This window comes from Podarcis cretensis, assembly GCF_951804945.1.
Source record: "Podarcis cretensis genome assembly, chromosome: 4".
NCBI lineage: Eukaryota > Metazoa > Chordata > Lepidosauria > Squamata > Lacertidae > Podarcis > Podarcis cretensis.
The window spans coordinates 55,142,638-55,160,405 of NC_137173.1; the positions used below are offsets into that span (position 1 = coordinate 55,142,638).

At 37.0% G+C, this 17,768-nt stretch overlaps 1 protein-coding gene across 1 annotated transcript in view; it reads right to left on the reverse strand.

The window, feature by feature from the left end:
- HLCS (holocarboxylase synthetase) overlaps positions 1-17,768 on the reverse strand; it is an 84,979-nt gene that overhangs the window by 64,950 nt on the left and 2,261 nt on the right. The window contains exons 2-5 of the mRNA XM_079974885.1: positions 16,851-17,003; positions 16,325-16,487; positions 13,458-14,419; positions 12,442-12,624 (exon numbers count right to left, since the gene is read on the reverse strand). Of these exons, the coding sequence (XP_079831011.1) occupies positions 12,442-12,624; positions 13,458-14,419; positions 16,325-16,487; positions 16,851-17,003 (1,461 nt within the window). The remainder of the gene's footprint in view (positions 1-12,441; positions 12,625-13,457; positions 14,420-16,324; positions 16,488-16,850; positions 17,004-17,768) is intronic.

Consider the following 17,768-nt stretch of genomic DNA (forward strand, 5'->3'; position numbering starts at 1 on the left):
TTGGACATACTGAGTAGACATGGTCAAAATTGCAGCTACATATAGTTTTGTGATGGGCGATTAGCAACTTCATTAACTTTCATCTTTAACACGCCACAAGACTGCTTGTTTTGCTACAAAAGACTACCTCTCTGGAAACTCATTAGCTTTGAAGGGAAACACATGTGGAAGGATTTGATTTGCAAATATGTTGATGGATAATTTATTTCCACATGACACACCGGAAGAAAGACTTGGGTAAAATAAACTCATTGCAGAATGAAAAAATACTAGAAGAATGTGCATCTATGTGAGAAAAAATGGTGGGAAGTTTGTACATCCCTAGCAATCACCATAATCTGTTGCAGCAAATTATACTGTACAGTATGAGAGAGGAAGTATGCCATTATCCATACATGCATGGTTTTATGCACCTCTATCATGTCCCCACTTGTTCACATTTTTTCCAAACCAAGAAGACCCAAACTCCAGGCATCAAGGAATCTCTCCAACTACACCCTCATGTACTAATTGGAACAATTTCATAATTTAGAAGAAAATCTCTACCAACTTCCCAGCTACCACTGCATCCAAGTTCTACTCCAGAATCATTGCAAATGTAAGTATTTTTTCAGTAGCTTATTTTTGAAGACACACAACTATGCTGTTGTACACTCTGCTACCGAGTATTTCAATGCATAAATATAGAGATGTTGATATAATATAATGCAAGCACAGTGAATATAATTTTGCAATGCCTGCCCTTTGTAAGGTGCACTCTGCTTTACTTTTTCTCTCACTCAGTGCTGTGAGAGCAGTCTGGAAGCAATCTTCTTAGCAGCTGCTCTCATCAACAAACTGTTTATTGTAAGAAAGTGGTTAGGTCAAAGGCTAAACATCATCCTAAGCTGAAAACATACAATATAAAAAATTAATACCGTTCATGCATAAGAAAACACTCTCTCACATAAAGAGAGTACCATGTTCATGTCAAAAATGCCCAAAAGTCTACTGGAAAAAAAACCTCCTGTATGTGAATGAGCAGTAGTTTAATATGAAAGCAATTGCTGATTTCCTTTCAGTATTTCAGAAATAAATTATTTTTATCAAGTAGTCACAATAAACAGAATGTAATCAATGTTTTTAGACCTTTTAGAAGATTAAAACATTTTCCTAGTCTGTTAGTGATGTCTCTTTCAGTCATAAAAATTGCAGACTTGCCACCATATAGGATTAAGTTTGCCACAGCTATTCCAGCAAAATATAATAGCATTTCACAGTACTGAAAAAGCTATCAGTCATTGACAAAAGCCATGTATACTGAATTCTTTACTGCAGCAATTTTAATGACATCATAGTCTATAGGTTGTCTTGGAACATTTCACCATAGCAATATATTTTTAAATTTGCACTTTAAAAACGTTTCCATTATAGGATTTGGGTTGCAAAGCATCTTATGGTATTTTCTTAAAACAAACTTCAATAATGTGCCAAGCAGAAGATGCAACAGAACTGTTTTAATGTTTGGTATCAGCCACAACTTTTAAAGAACAGCAGTAATTTTTATATAGCATTTATTTTTCACTTAAGTCATAAATTAAATTACCTTATGTTTTCAGCTAAAGCATAAATTCCATTATTTCATTATATCAGGAATTAGCAGTGTAATTCCTCAGAATAATGAACAATGAAAGGTAGATTGGTCTAAATAGCACTAATAATAAAGCAATATTCTTTATAAGAAATTCTAAGATGAAGTAGATATCTATGGGTGTAAGCAGAATGACAGGTGTTCAAGCAATCTGCACTTAATTATGTGACAGTTGTGCATACCACATAATGCAATCTGTCACCTATTGTTCTTGTTTAGCCTTTCAGGGCTTTTTGTATGAGAGTATAGAATCATAAATCTTAAGAGTTGGAAGGGACCCCAAGGGTCATCTAGTCCAACCCCTGCAATGCAGGAATGTCAGCTAAAGCATTCATGACAGATGGTCATACAACTTCTGTTTAAAAACTTCCAAGGAAGGAGAGAGCTGCTGCAGTAGCTGTTCTCCCTACCCCACCTCAACCTTATGAGAACCTTGATAAGCAGTCTGCTGCAGAACATCCTGAAGGCTATATGGCTGCTTGTGGTGGAGGTGGCAGGGGAAGAACAATTATTTGAATTCAATGCTAAGTACAGAGGCCAAGGACTGACTGTTTATTTAGTTTGCTTAGCAGTTTGGAAAGGGATAAAGACTGAGGTTTTCTTTTTGCCCAGTCTGAGAATCTGGCCTGCTGGAGATTTCCGCATCTCTTTTGTACAAATAAGTTTCCAGTTCAAGGTTAGTGTGAATTGAAACTGTTTTGAATTCAGCTATTTTAGTAGTTTTAAAAAAACTATTCATGATTATTTATTCTACTTTTAATGTTTGATTTATATGCAGGGAGTCAAACAAAGAGTTCATCTTGGTTCCTTTAGTTCCTAGGATGTTAATCATTTTAAGACTTATAGTTCAATATATTGATTTACTTTTGATCAACCGTGGTTCTGACAAAATAGCAGCAAACACGTGAGAGCAGATTCTTTCAATACAGTAGTTGGAATTTTAAAAAATACATATCAAAATTTAATATGTGTTTAAATTTGTGGTTTTTTAAAAATTCTACACCTTATTCATTTGTTGATGGTCTTATTTTTGTTTACTTTTTATAGTGGAATTTTCCTGATTATATTAACCTTTTGCTATTTATGGTTTATTTGCAAGATGCATCTGCTAAGTTTTCATCAAGAATTGTAAAAGACTATGGCTAAGCAATAAAACTTGCTGCTATGCTTTTTCAACAACATAAACAAGCATAAAAACAGTATTTCAATATCCAATATATTTTCCGCAAATGTATGTAACATTTAAAGTAGCTCTGAAGTAGATGCTTAAGGTTTGAATTATGTGCTAACAATCCACTTTATCCATTAACTTTCCTCTTTCCTCTTGCTGCTTTTAAAAGTTAATCTTTCTTCTGCTGGTAACCCTGAACAGATATGCTAACCACAATCAAAAAGCAACCTCAGGTCACAAATGAGACAGTTTTTAGGAAGTTATGTTTTCTTATAAAGCAGGGCTCACAGGTCAACCTTGGCTCACCAGGCAGTTCAAGTTGCCCTGCAAGGCCGCTTCCTCCAAATCATACTCATCTACCCATTAGCTGACATCACTCATGATGTTAGCTGATGGGTCAAGGGCAGGGTTTAACTCCTGCATTGGTTGAATGCATGCCCAGAAGTGAATAGCAGCACAAAGCCATCCAAAGCAGCATTCAACCTGCACTATCAGCTGATGAGCAGGGGTTTAATCCTGCCCACAGCAAGGGATTCAAACCTACACCAGACCCATATCAGCTGTGGCATAAAGGCTGGAGCAGAAATGAGTGCTATTGCTCTTAAACCACATGGCAAATGTGTCACAATAGACTTCTGTGAGTAGGGATGGACTGATGTTCCTGGGCCTAAAGTTTTCACCACCCTAAGAAGTGTTCCATAGCAACTTGAGGATGCAATGGTGGCAACACAGTAGGCTTTTTTGCTGCCACCACTGCAACATGCTAGGCACAATTACATGCTCTATAAACTATTTCAATCATAGTTGAATTTTGAATCCCTCTGGAATGAAAAACCTTGTAATCAGCACTATGACATGGACCTGTATACAAGCTACTAAAACATTATGTCCCTACACTGATATCTGCGGATGTTGATGGGCAAGCAAGACAGATGCACATGCTGGATAGGGAAAAACAGAAAGGTTTGATTTTGCTTCTCTGTTGTGCTTTTGGAAACTTGCTTATTCTTCTACTGTTTTCCTTTAAAATGAAAACTTGAGGCTTGTCTACTTGTGATTTATTACTTTATTTTAATTAGGATTACTAATTGTTCTGGTCTCCTCCTGTTTATTCAGCATCTGCCCAGCATTTGCTTACACAAAGCTTACATGGTGAGTAGACTGCATCTGGTCTTTAGTGAGTATTTGTTCTGATTTGTTTATTGGGCAGTTATAAAACAGTGAGCATCCATCCTGATTTTCTTGCAGTGTGTTCACACATCCTCCCATTAACCATTTGTTCAACCCACACTTTTAAGTGTCTTTCCGATTTTTAATTGTACATACCTAAATTTCCAGTATGCACTTGAATCCCTCCCACAAAATGTTAGTAATAAAAAGCAATATATAAATCTTAGAAATAAGTAAGTTGGATGCCCCTGTCTTTCTGGATCCGCACTGCATTGTACCTTCAGTGACTAAAGAGGTAAAGTGCTAACCAGCCTATGACACAAAGCAATCTGAAGCATTAAGCAGAATCTTTCCCTGCTTGGATTAGGTTAATGTACTAATTGATGTATTTTATACATAGTATTTTTCATACCCATTGTGGGATAAGACACTGAAAAGTAAAGAAAGTAATCACAAGAATGCTCATAATGGTAAGACCTGGCAAATAAAAAAAGATATACCTACTTGTACCTCTGGTTTTCTAATTGTGCACAATTAGAAAACTGATTCAAAGTTTGCCTTAATCTTAGAACTGCTGTTTAGGTGTTACTCATTTTAATTCCTGATGCCTTCCTAGCAGCAACATGTTATGTTAGTTTATCTGCACATCCACAATTTCCTTAGCTTGTGAAGAAACATATACAAAACATTTTAATGCTCATCTTCAAAAGATTGATGGCATTTATTTCAGACTTCAGTGGTGTCTTAGCACTGGTAGCCATTGTTTTCTTTAATGTTGAGTCAAACAATTCACCATACATTCAGCAATATAGGTAAACCATCAAAAGTAAAAGTTTCTGCCTGTCACTTGAAGTTCAACTTTAATTTTTGCTAATATTGTTAACCATAGTAAGATTTTGCCATCTGCTTTCTTTGCTAAAGCAAAATACAAACATTCTTGTACTTAGCTAGAAGGATCCAGAGGTTTTATTTGACTATCAGATTATATGACAATGAACTAACAATCTTAATGTGACAGTATTTCATAACACTGAGGAAGATGCCACCTTCCACACACATCCAGGTCTCTTATGTGCATTAGCTAGAAACCGCACTAAAGGGGTAAAAAAAACATTTGCAGGTTTGGAAATGCTCCATTTTTTGCCAGATCTTTGCAGCTGATGTCATAGTTAAGTAAACTACTGCCAAATTGAAAAGTTTCTCCAGAGTATACTTTATAAGACACAGAGTCTATATATTTAAAACCACCCACCTGCTTCACACCAATCCCCTATAACTCTGAGACTCAAAAGGATATTTTCTGTGACATTTTCTAAGGTTGAAACTGAATCCAAAACAGTCACTTTCTTTAATTACTCTAAGTGCAGATGGTTCAGGTATCATGTATTAAAAAAGCAATCTGTTGCCAGACTTCAGATGTTGTTTTGAGTCTCTACATTATGGCAATATAAGAATACTGTAAGTCAGTAAGTGCAGGGTGGGGGATAGAATAATGTGGCTTAAAGTGAGATTCAGAGCACACTTACCTTTAAGTCAAACTGTACTCAGGAGGGCTTATTTTGAGGTAAATTTGTTCAAGACAAAGTTATAGCCCTTCCCACACAACCTTTGCAGTCAATAAGCATGAGAACTTTGCATTAGTGGATTCCAACAACTTTTCATGGAGACAGAGAACATGCAGAATGTTTCTAGCGCCAACTATGGAACGCGCTGTGAACATATGGTCCACAATGCTGGGGACAAATCTGAATTAAGGGCTTTGCAACTTGTGAACATATTCAAGTCTCAGAATGTGGTCAAATTGTCAAATTGTCACCCTTACATTTCACATTTCCAGTCTTTAGTTTGTAACATGAATGAAAAAATAGGTCAAAACACAATTCAATAACAGCACTCTCTCACCAAAACAAAAAGCCTTCTAAAAATATGACACAAAGAATGCATTGATGCTGATTTTGTTACCGTAATACATAATGAAGACAATGAATGGGTTTTACTACAGAAAAGAGTTATCATAATCAGTCCTTTCCTTTTTTTCCATAAAAGAAATCTAACACCATTACCTCAAGTTAAAAATTTAAACATAGTGAAGCACAATTCAGGAGGCAGAACAACAGTGCATAGAGGATTGCCACAAAAATGTAACAATAGACATCAACATGGGCCAGACTTTTCAATGAAGAAAATGTAATGTCTGATAACAGGTGATATAGAATATTTCAGACATAAAGATTTGTTAGAAGTCTTGCATAAATCACTAATATTAAGCTGTTTTACAGAATCAGAATACAGATCAAGTAAATGAAGCACTTTGAGCAAAATGTTGCTATTACTACTATAACAGCACACTATCAAGAACGTATGAAAAGTAGCTAAATGAGAGCAAAGGCCTAGCTAGTCCAGCATCTTTCCTCCCCCCATCAGATGCCAAAGGGAAGCTCACAAGCTAGATGTGAGGGCAACAGACCTCTCCCTCTGTTGTTCCCCAGCAACTGGTATTCAGAGGCATGCTGCCTTTGATCTTGGGAGTAACTTAAAGCCATAATCATGACATATTTAATCCTAAAACCAAGCTGGCCACCACCACAGTTTGTGACAGGGAATTCCACAGTTTAACAATGCATAGTGTGAAGTACTTTGAATCTGTCCTGAATCTCCCGCTATTCAGCTGTATTATGATTTTTGCTAACAAGAGCATTTTTTCAGTTAGCCATTTCCAAAATTATCATACTGTGTTAAGTTTACAGAGCACCCTTGACTGATTGCATAAGAGGGACAACTAATTTTAAATAAAATAAATCAGTTAAATGACTCAGAAGCCTCAGCATCCTTATCAATGAAGTGGATGTGTGAGAGCAAAAGTGAGTTAGTTGTGACAAGGTGGAGCTCAGGAACAGACAGTAAACATGTATTTTAAAGGGGGATGTGTAAAATATCCTAAAAGAAGGGGAGAGGAGACTAAAACTGGGCATGGGGGGGGAGACTTGGACTACCTGTGAATAATTAGGATAGTCTGAAGATGAACAACCACTGAGGGTTTTGCACAGACCCAAGGAGACGAATATGGGGAACTAGGAAGGAGACAATATTGATTCTGCAGTCTGCTCAGTCTCCTTACCCAAAGGGGTGGGTAAAAAGGAAGCATGATCAGTAATTCAGGTTGTCATTTGACAATGGATTCATCAAAAATTATGCAAGCAAAGCAATTTGACTTTCCTGAGTCTTCTTCCCTTCACCACATTCCAAACAAACTTAGAAGATCTGAAGTAGGGGGAGAAGGTTGTAATATTTCTGAACATGCAAGGAGCAAAAAGTGATAGCAGGGATATCAGAATGTTGAGAGCATAGATGTCAACGTTTCCCTTTTTTAAAGGGAAATTCCCTTATTCCGAATAGGATTCCTTGCAAGAAAGGGGAAAAGTTGACAGCTATGTTGAGAGACACCAGACTTGAAAGGCATGTAAAATTTAAAATCAGACCTAAGGCTTACAACTGTGGTAGGTCTTTGACAGAAACAGTAATAGCAAACTATTTCTGAGACTGGGGAAAATATGAGAGCATTATAAAAGACAGGTGATAGTCCATGAAGAAGATTAGAAAAAAACAAATTTAAGAGGGAACAATTTTTTTAAAAGAATGAAGATGAAAATATTGGGCACCTAAGGAAACTAGACCATGAGGCAATGGAATGGATTGACTGGAACCACAAAAAGTTGCCTTCCATACTGCAACATTGTGTTTCAGGCTCCCACTTGTATATTATACAGTGGTACCTCTGGATACGAACGGGATCCGTTCCAGAGCCCTGTTCACATCCTGAAGTAAACATAAGACGCGACTGTGTTTTCCTGCTTCTGCGCATGCGCGTTACGTCATTTTGAGCGTGTGCACATGCGGCGAATCCCAGAAGTAACACGCTCCATTACTTCCGGGTCGCCGCGGAGCGCAACCCAAAAATATTCATCCCGAAGCTACTTCAACCCGAGGTATGACTGTACAAATATCTCAATTCTTTAAGTGCTGGTTAAAGAATTCCTAATTATTTCCTGAAGTACGAACATTATTAAGCATCCCAATGAGGACTGAACATGCCAAAATGATATGGCTGACATGTCCAATTGATGTATTTTCAATAATTTACCAAAAAAAACCCTTTAAAACATACTTTACTCTTTTTGGTGTGCAAACTTTTTATGCATTAAACTAAACTAAAAAAAATCCTGTTGCATTTTATTTACAGTAAAATAAAAATGGGATAATATAAGAAAAAGGTTGAACAATATATGAAGTACAATGAGTTTTGCAGGTCTACCCTTGACAGAAAAAACAATGATATGTACATACTTGAAAAAATAACAAAGCTATTTGAAAATCAATTATTCATTGTAATGATTTCTACTGGCTTCTTACAGTAAGAGGTTAATAGACTGCACCTCCTTCAGCCTTTAATACTTGCAAGCACAAGCATATATTGCTGACACAGCTATACATGTAGCATTTGTTTTCCATTCAACTAAAAATAAAATATAGCAGGTTCGTGACATTATGATATTAGGGCCAAATTAGATGTAACAATAGTCATAGGCTTAAGCACATTTGTTTAACCTAACTGCTTTTATTTTGAAGAAAAACCAGCCACTGAGCCTTGATCTGGAATGTGTGATAGTCCAGTTAATGGAACATTAATCTCAGGACTGTGGTTTCAAGACCCATGTTGGGCAAAATATTTCTGCATTGCAGGGGGTTGGACTAGATGACCCTTGTGGTCCCTTCCAACTCTACAATTCTATGATTCTATGATCCAGACTGCAGCCTCACACCATTTTTCTCCTGAAATTGACCTAACTGCGATTTCCCCCTCAATGTGCTGTTTGTAGTAAACAACATCTTCAGGGGAAAAGAGGTAGCAGAAGACAGGAGGGAGCAATTTTTAATGGAAGACATCCAAAATAGAAGCAACCAGTGTGTGTTTATGAACGGAAACATAAAAAATTACACAAGCAGCTTTGGAGACTGTTTACTTCTTCAAGCAGAAATCTAACATATATTGGGGGTAGTAAAATCCCTAAACCATCACTGATGTCTGCTTCCCAGGTTAAAATTTCATTTTGAAAAACCCATGGAACATTTTTACTTCAACATATTGCACTTTGGACAAAAAAAGGGGGGGGAGCACACTAAACAAAAATCTGTGGATTTCTTGGGATATTTTCTCCCCAGGCACTTTTGTGTGCAGAAAGAAGATGGAAAATAGTAACCTAGCCATTCAGGGGGAAATCTACAAGACAAAGATTAATTTCTACTACCTGACAATGGACCTTGACATGTGGAGATTACCATCCCCTTCAACCACTAGGTGCTACTGTATAATTTGGTTGCAATTGGCATTTATATAGAACAACTGACTATTTTTACCTAGCACATCATCTGAAATTGCTAGTGTTTATCCTTACTTCTGTCTACCCAACAACCTGTGTGTTCTATAAGAATCTAGACAAATCTGTTATAAGTCAAACTTTAATTTCTCAGAAATCTGGAGCAGCCACTGCTTCTGTATCCCAGAATCCTAACTGTGTAAGATGATCTATGTAGCACTGAGTGGAAATTATTCAGCCTATAATTTCCATATTAGAACTGACTCTACAAACCGACTCCACAGTTACAACATCGAATTAATTTTTCATTCTTTATTTTTCCTCATTCCCCTTACCCCCTGTTTTGTATAGAATCTTGCTTGATGAAGAATTATGGACAAGTTGAAAGCTTGCTATGCATTCATGACACTTGCGTTGGTCCCTATATATTGCCCAACTGTGGACTGTAAATAATAATAATAGTTGAAATTTGGGAACATTGTTTTATTACTGCGCAGGTTATAATCTCCTATAACACCTATGCTATAGGTCTATTCCTGTGTAAATTATGCAATGAAAAGTGAACCCAGGATCAAGAATTTTAAAAATGTAAATATTATTTTCAGTGCAATTTGCCGCAACATATCTTCTGAATTCCCTGAGTTGCTTAAGATTGGTTTTTAAGTCCAATCTTTAGGTTTAAGTCCTAAAAACCAGTGTCTGACTAAGGCAAACATAACCACTTTTATTAAATTCACTATTTCAACAAGACAAACCTAAGCTCTAAAGCAGCTCAGAAGTGCCATCTTGTGGCAAGAGAAGAAATGTTGTCATATTAGACTTAGGCCAAAGGCTGACCTAACCCAGTAACAACTAGATGTCAATGGGGAGCACACAAGCGGAATATGAGTGCAAGAGCACTCTTCATACTTGTGATTTCCAGCAACTGGCATTCAGAGGCATAATGTTTCTTTCCCCAAAACCAATAATAAATGTTAAAAGTGCTAGAAAACTGTATAAGCAGACACTGAAATGAGCTAGTTTAGATTTGTACACAGTATGTTCTGAATAATTTATTCAGTCATGTAAATATTTTACACTGCCTTTAAAGATTAAAAACCTTCTCAAATTCAACTGAAACTCTATTTACATTGAAAATAAATACCTATATTAAACAAGCATTAATTTCCAAAATGTGATTGAATTACATGTCAGAAAGACAGTATGGCTGGATATAAATAATTTTTAAAAGCTTTCCAAGAGATAGATGCAAAGGAATAAGTTTTACCAGAATCCGAATTAATTTCATTAAGTTGGCCTAAGGAACACCCCCTCTACTATTGCACCAAGCTAACTGCAAAGGCATACTGTCAGTCTGATAGTACCATTCCCTCATTTTAGATGCTTATGATTTGATCACAGGAAGGATCATCAGGAAACATACAATAACCTAAGGAAATAAGTTAAATATAGGTTACTGTATGGACACATATAAGCACATATTCAACATATTAAAGCATTGTTTTAATGCTATTATCAGTATATATTTGATGTTATTGTCTACTGTATTCATGATTTACTGAAACCAAGTGAATGATGGACTAAAATTTCATAATCACATCTAAATTACAGTCATGTTATTCAGACATTTCAAAATGTGTAGATGTAATGATTCAATCTTAGCTTAGCAATCAGGAAAAGCATTTCAGATTATATAAAATATATTCCATAAAAATGCAAGAAACTCAGTCAACAGAAAAATAAAACTTGTAAACTGTGGATATACACTTCCACAACACACAGAAGTAAAAGGCATCAAGGACCCCACTCCAAAAAAGGTATAGCTGTGTTAGTCTATTGTAACAAAAAGCAGTCATGTAGCACTTTAAAGGCTAACAAATTTATTATGGGATGAAGCATTCACAACATAGAATTCACTTCAGATATAAGTTGAATTTGATAAAGTGGACTCTTGAGTTGATCTTGAATATGGTGAACTACAACCTGTTTCTCATGCCGAATGTGTTTCTTCCCTAAACATTAAGATCTGCTTTAGAAGCCCTCCAGTTCACTAAAACTTCAGTCGTAATATAATTGCAAGCCTTCTCTCTCTTTTATTTGTTATGTATTTTTGTTCACTAACTTCTGCCTGTTAAAAGGAACACTGGTTTCTATAGCTCGCAAAATTATTCCACAAGACTTACCGTATTTTTTGTCCTATAGGACGCACTTTCCCCCCTCCAAAAATGAAGGGGAAATGTGTGTGCGTCCTATGGGGCGAATGCAGGCTTTCGCTGAAGCCTGGAGAGCGAGAGGGGTCGGTGCGCACCGACCCCTCTCGCTCTCCAGGCTTCAGGAGAGCCCTGCCGCCAGCCCCACAAACTCGGGGGACAGTGGGAGAGGTGCAGCGCGCCTTTCCCACTGTTCCCCGACTTGGTTTAGAAGGCTGGCGGGGGGGGAGAAGCCTGCTCCTCCCCGTCGCCAGCCCCACAAACTCGGGGGAAAGTGGGAGAGGCGCAGCGCGCCTTTCCCACTATCCCCCGACTTGGTTAGAAGGCTTGGGGGGGGGGGAGAAGCCTGCTCCTCCCCGTCGCAAGCCCTGCAAATCGGGGGACAGTGGGAGAGGCGCGCTGCGCCTTTCCCACTATCCCCCGACTTGGTTAGTAAAGTGAGCAACTGGGCATTTTGAACGTTGCCTTTAAATTGAATACAATTAAAGAAGACTGGAAGAAATTTAAGATTTATTTTAAAAAGCATTGTAATTTGGTTGAATGTTAAGAAGGATGCTAGATCATAAATAATTGACCACCACTAAATTAGATGGAATTAGGATGATAAGTAGATCGAGGAAAATATAAACCATTTGGAGAACGATTAGACTATGTTTAAAAGAATGGGACCTAGGAATATAAATAAGATGATAATTTGCTGGTTAAAATTTAAGAAGATGTAAGTGGGAGCAGGAGATGTGAGGGAGTCCAAAGAGGTTTTGAAAATATGTCATGATATATGCTATATTGTTGATTATTTTTGCATTTGTATTCAAAAAAAATTTAATAAACATTTATAAAAAAATAAAAATAAAAATAAATTGAATACAATTAAATAAGGCTCACCTTATCAGATGAGAGCAAGTAAATAGGAGTTAATTGGGGAACTTCACTTAAATCACAGCTCAAATGAAGTAGCGTCAGGATTTCGGTAAGAACATCATATCTTTTGGCATTGCTCATTTTGAGCAAATTGAAGTCATCCTTTGTTTGAGTAGACAAACCCTTGACATTCACTTCCAAATGTGCCTGTGAATACAAGGCAGAAATATTACCCTTCAAATGTATTAAAAGTCACTTTAAAAAACCCAGGATTACTACATTAACTGCATAATCAACTACACTGATGCACCCTGATAATCTTCAATCACCAGCTACTTGGGTGTTTTTTTATAGCAACTACACATTAATACAATACAGAAAGCAGAAATGGTACTACAGTGACAATGAATATTTACTTGCTAAGATCACTGTTGATCTTGTTTAAAAATAGCCCCCAAAATATTTTTTCCAACAGCCTAGAATTTAAATTAATTTAAATGCTAGATCACTTAATCTGAATGTTGGAACTGGGTGATACTGCCTTTTATGAAGAGGCTATACAGTGGTGCCTCGCAAGACGAAATTAATCCGTTCCGCGAGTCTCTTCGTCTTGCGGTTTTTTCGTCTTGCAAAGCACGGCTATTAGCGGCTTAGCGGCTATTAGCGGCTATTAACAGCTTAGCGGCTATTAACGGCTTAGCGGCATAAAGAAAAAGGAAACAAACTCGCAAGAACTCGCAAGACGTTTCGTCTTGCAAAGCAAGCCCATAGGGAAATTCGTCTTGCAAAGCACGTCAAAAAACGGAAAGCTCTTTCATCTAGCGAGTTTTTCGTCTTGCGAGGCATTTGTCTTGCGGGGCACCACTGTAATAAGGAATTTTATTACTAGAGAAGGAACAGTGGAAATGCTATAGTGCAGACTTACAGACATGTTCTTGGAAAATCTATCTGCCTACAAATCTGTCATTTTCCTGAAAGCAGGATTCTTTAAGAAAAACATTGAGAAAAACATTTGCAAACAAAACTTATGTCTACCATACCTGACAAAGAATGGCTTCTCCACCACCATTTCCATAGGGTAGTTGGACAATCACCATATCTTTATCTGGACTCTCCAAGTAACCTAGTAGCTTCATGGGGCTTAATTCTTCTGTAGTTTCTCTCTCGAAAACTTTCCCACTAGCTAGAATATTTAGTCTAACCTCTTTGCTCTTTGCTGTTGAAAACACGAAGTCCTGTATTTTGCCCATCAGTTCATCTTTACTTTTTAGCTGTATTCCACCAAAAGTGAAAGAAGAAGCTAGTCCCAAAATCTTCCCACCTTTTGACATAAAAGCAAGAAATTGTTTGGACACATCATCTGAAATGGGGTGTGATGCAGCAACAATCAACAGCAATGCATTGTCAAGCCATGGAACGCTCATAACTTGATTCTCTAACAACTGGTAGACTGTATAAGCATTAACATCTACACATTCCATGATGAGTGATTTTATTTCCTCAAACTTCACTTTTCCAGGGTCAGAACCAACGTAAATTAAAATATTAGGAGGCTTCCCAGTAAGGTTTACCCTTTTCAGGTTTCCTGCCAGATTATCACTAACATCTTTGGAATTGCCACTATAATCATCAGGAAGATCTGGAATGTTTTCTGCAGAGGCAAACTTAACTGACTCAATTGTGCTATTCTCCAGTTCCAAGCACTCATGACAGCTGGAAAGATGAAGGTGGTGATGTTCACCAGTTCCCGTTTCCTTTTCAGATATTTGCTCAAGTTGTTCAGGATGTTCATTTACTTTCTGCAATTTACATGCTGATCTCTGCATTTCTTGATCGCCACCTGCTGCACAATCAAGAGCTTCCTCTTCTGGTTTAGCATCAGTCTCAAAAGTAGACCCTTGAGTCAGTTCACCAAGTGGCATCTTATTAGTATTTCCCTCTTTTTGGGTATTTGGAGCCAGTTGTTCTAACTCTTCCAGTGTTGATTTCTGTAAGTGAACAGCTGACATATTTAAAGTAAGTTATTAAACAGAATGCATAATAATGGCAATGTTGAATAATGCTGCCTTTAATATAAGCTTAAACTGGTGTTCTAATCTTAAATAATTGTGATGACAAGTCTCCATTTTACTACCAGCATGTTTGCAATTATGTTATCATGATGATGCAATGGAGCAGCTGTTGGTAAAAAATTATGTGCTTGCAAAGCACATCTTCAGATTAAGCTGTTGGTGACTAAAGTCATCATTTACCCTAACAAAAAGTGCCTGTCTTACTTAAACCCTATGCCAATAAGCTATTGTAGGCATACACAAAAGAAAAACGCCCAACAGTTAGACTGAGGACAAGTACGGCTAAGCAATTAAGTGAACCAAAACATGTGGCAAAGGTCAAGATTGGCATGTGTTAATTCTGGAGTCTCATATTTGGATATCCAACTAAGAACACTTCAGTGGCCTGACCTTCAGAAGGAATAAGCAACCAGGTCAGCTCAGCACACAACTGTGTATGGACAGTGGTTATATTCTCATATTCATCTGTGTAGGTTCTGAATTAAGAAATTTGCTTACAAAGTACAAGAAAAAAGTGGTGCTGACTGGATGCAGATGCACAAATTATGGATACAGTTCTCATCAGCATTGCAGTCTGGATGACAATGTCATCCCTTCCCATCTCAAAATACCAATGCACTTTCCCATTTGCTATCTGTGTCCATTGTGTTCACTTACTACTAATGTAGAAGACCTTGCACAACTACTGGTGCATTGAAATCACTAGTTTCAATGCATCTCCAACCAAGCATGCTTAAAAAAACAACATTTTTAAAGGAAAAATTTGCATTCCAAAGCAGTTACTAGATTTTGCATTATTAAATAACGTACAATTATAGACATCACCAGGAGGACCTGAACTTCTAAATTCTCCAGTATCTGGAGGATACTTTGCAATGGTTAAGTATTTATAACTTTTTTTACACTTCAGAGACACTCCAGGATAAAAATTAGATTTATGCTTGTCAGTCATTAGCTTACCCAATCAACAAAATAACTGAATTGAGAGATTAAAAATTAAATGTTTATAAGAATGGTGTGAACACCAAATAACTATTTCATAGGAAAGGTGCTCAAGTAAAGTTCCATGTTTTAACACACAATTCATGATGCTAATGCTAATAATAATAAATTAACTCAATGATGGCCCAACATTTTGGGCAAGTTCAAAATATAAAACTGCACCCTTAGAACAAGAACACCATTAGAACTTGTGGCTCTCCAGATACTGTCAAACTACAACTTCCATCATCCCCAACCACTGGCTATACCAATGCAGAGTTACAGGTTCCCCCCCTTATAGTGAGCACTACTGTCCATACATAACTGCCCTGTTCCCTAGAGTAAATTACTTCTAGTTTCTGAGAGTGGGAGTTGATGTCATCAAAGTTGAGGAAAGCGTTTTATGGTGTGGTGTATGATTGTCTATGACATCTAGCCCTCTACTTCTCTCCAGATGTATCAATGAGTCCTATTATCTCTGCCATTTATGACACCCATCTACACAGTGGCCAGTCATTATTGATTGATTATTGTTTCAATATGTAATATATTGGATGTATAAAAAGTCCCAACCCCAAGCACTGAATTCAGTGAAAAGTGTAGAAATGGGTTGTTTGTCATAAGTATGTTGTGTTGAAGTTGACAGCACATAATCTTGACCTAGCAATATTAAGACTGGGCCTTAAATTCACAAAATATGCACCTAGTAAATGATATAAATAATGGAACTACAATTAACAGACAGAAGGATGGACCCTACCTGTTTTCTTGCACAGAATATCAATTAACTTATGTTGGTCCAAGTCGCTTTGTGGGCCACTGCAATGGAACACATTAATTATAAAGATACTTACACACAATTTTTTGAGGCTTCATTCCATTATCCATTTGGAGTCTATTTTCCATGAATGCTATCCCAAGGCTACTGAAGTTATCTATGCTTGTTTCAGCAAATAATATGTAAGGTTCGCCAGGTCTGAAGGCCAAAGGTGAACAATAGTCTGACCACTTCACAATCTGAAGAAAAAATCATGACATATTTCCCAGATTATTTTTTAAAAAATTATGTAGCATTCATATCCATAGTTGTGCATTTTGCCTAGGAATACAGAAATTTAGGAGCTTGCACTGGTTTCTGACAAATTCTGAATCCTGTGGCAAAGCAGGATGCTTTGGAAGGATTTCAGCTTAGCAAAGGTGCAAGTTCTCTATGAGGCAATCAGAACCAAAGAGAGAAGACTGAGTTTTCTTTTCTCTTTATTTCTCTATTTGTGTTTTTATCTAGATTAGGTTCTTTTATCTTATTGTATTATAAAAAAGCTTTAATAAAATCTTATGAAAAAATAAAATAAAACCAAAACCATTACAGAACATACAGACCTTTTCTGTTGAGCAATTTACAGCCTGAGAACAGCCTGCTTGAATGGAAATACTTTCAGTTAGAAATGTGATACGGTCTGTTTCCAATATTTTATCCAAATAATGAAAAGGCGATACAATAAGCAACGTCCATTTGCTTAATTCATCAACAGACTGGAAAAGAGAGGGAAAAAAGAGATGCTTAACAACATTTTGGGAAGCTTACCTCTTCCTCCCCAAATTGAGCTCTGATATGTAATTTCAGGAAAACACAACAGTTAAGACTAACTTCACTACACTTTGCTCTATTTGGATCCAACTGAAACAAAAGAGCCCTGCTTGGTCAGACCAAAGGCCCATCTAGTCCAGCAACGTGTTCTCATTGTTGCCAACCAGCGGCTAAAGAGAATCCTCTCCTATACTTGGTGTGCCATACCATATACATTTTTGGAATCCCACACCTTTGATGGCATCTTACGACACCTTAAGCTCCAACATGTATAGGAAGGTAATCTACTTCTTTGTTAGTTAAAGTGTTAGTCTCTATCATGAAAACCCTATATGCATGCCACTGGCAACTGAGAGTGGAAATTAGTCATATCTTAACCCTAGCAATTCCAATAAGGAGTGTTGGGACTGCACTCTCTTGTACACTGTGACTGTCTAAAGATCAGAGTGTGACATAATAGCCACCAAGGGGCTGCTTTACATGTTACGAAACTAAAATAATGTTTCAAAGAATTAACAAGATTACAAAAAATATGTCAAACAAAATAGTCCGCAAATTGAGTTGTAGTGGTAGAAGTTCACTTATACTGTATGCAGCTTTTTGCCTATCTAAATATACTTGATAGGAACCGAAATGTTTTACCTAACTCTTCAATTTTACACCCGCTTTTACATACACTAAATTTCTGCTTGTTTGATTTTAGCTCTCAG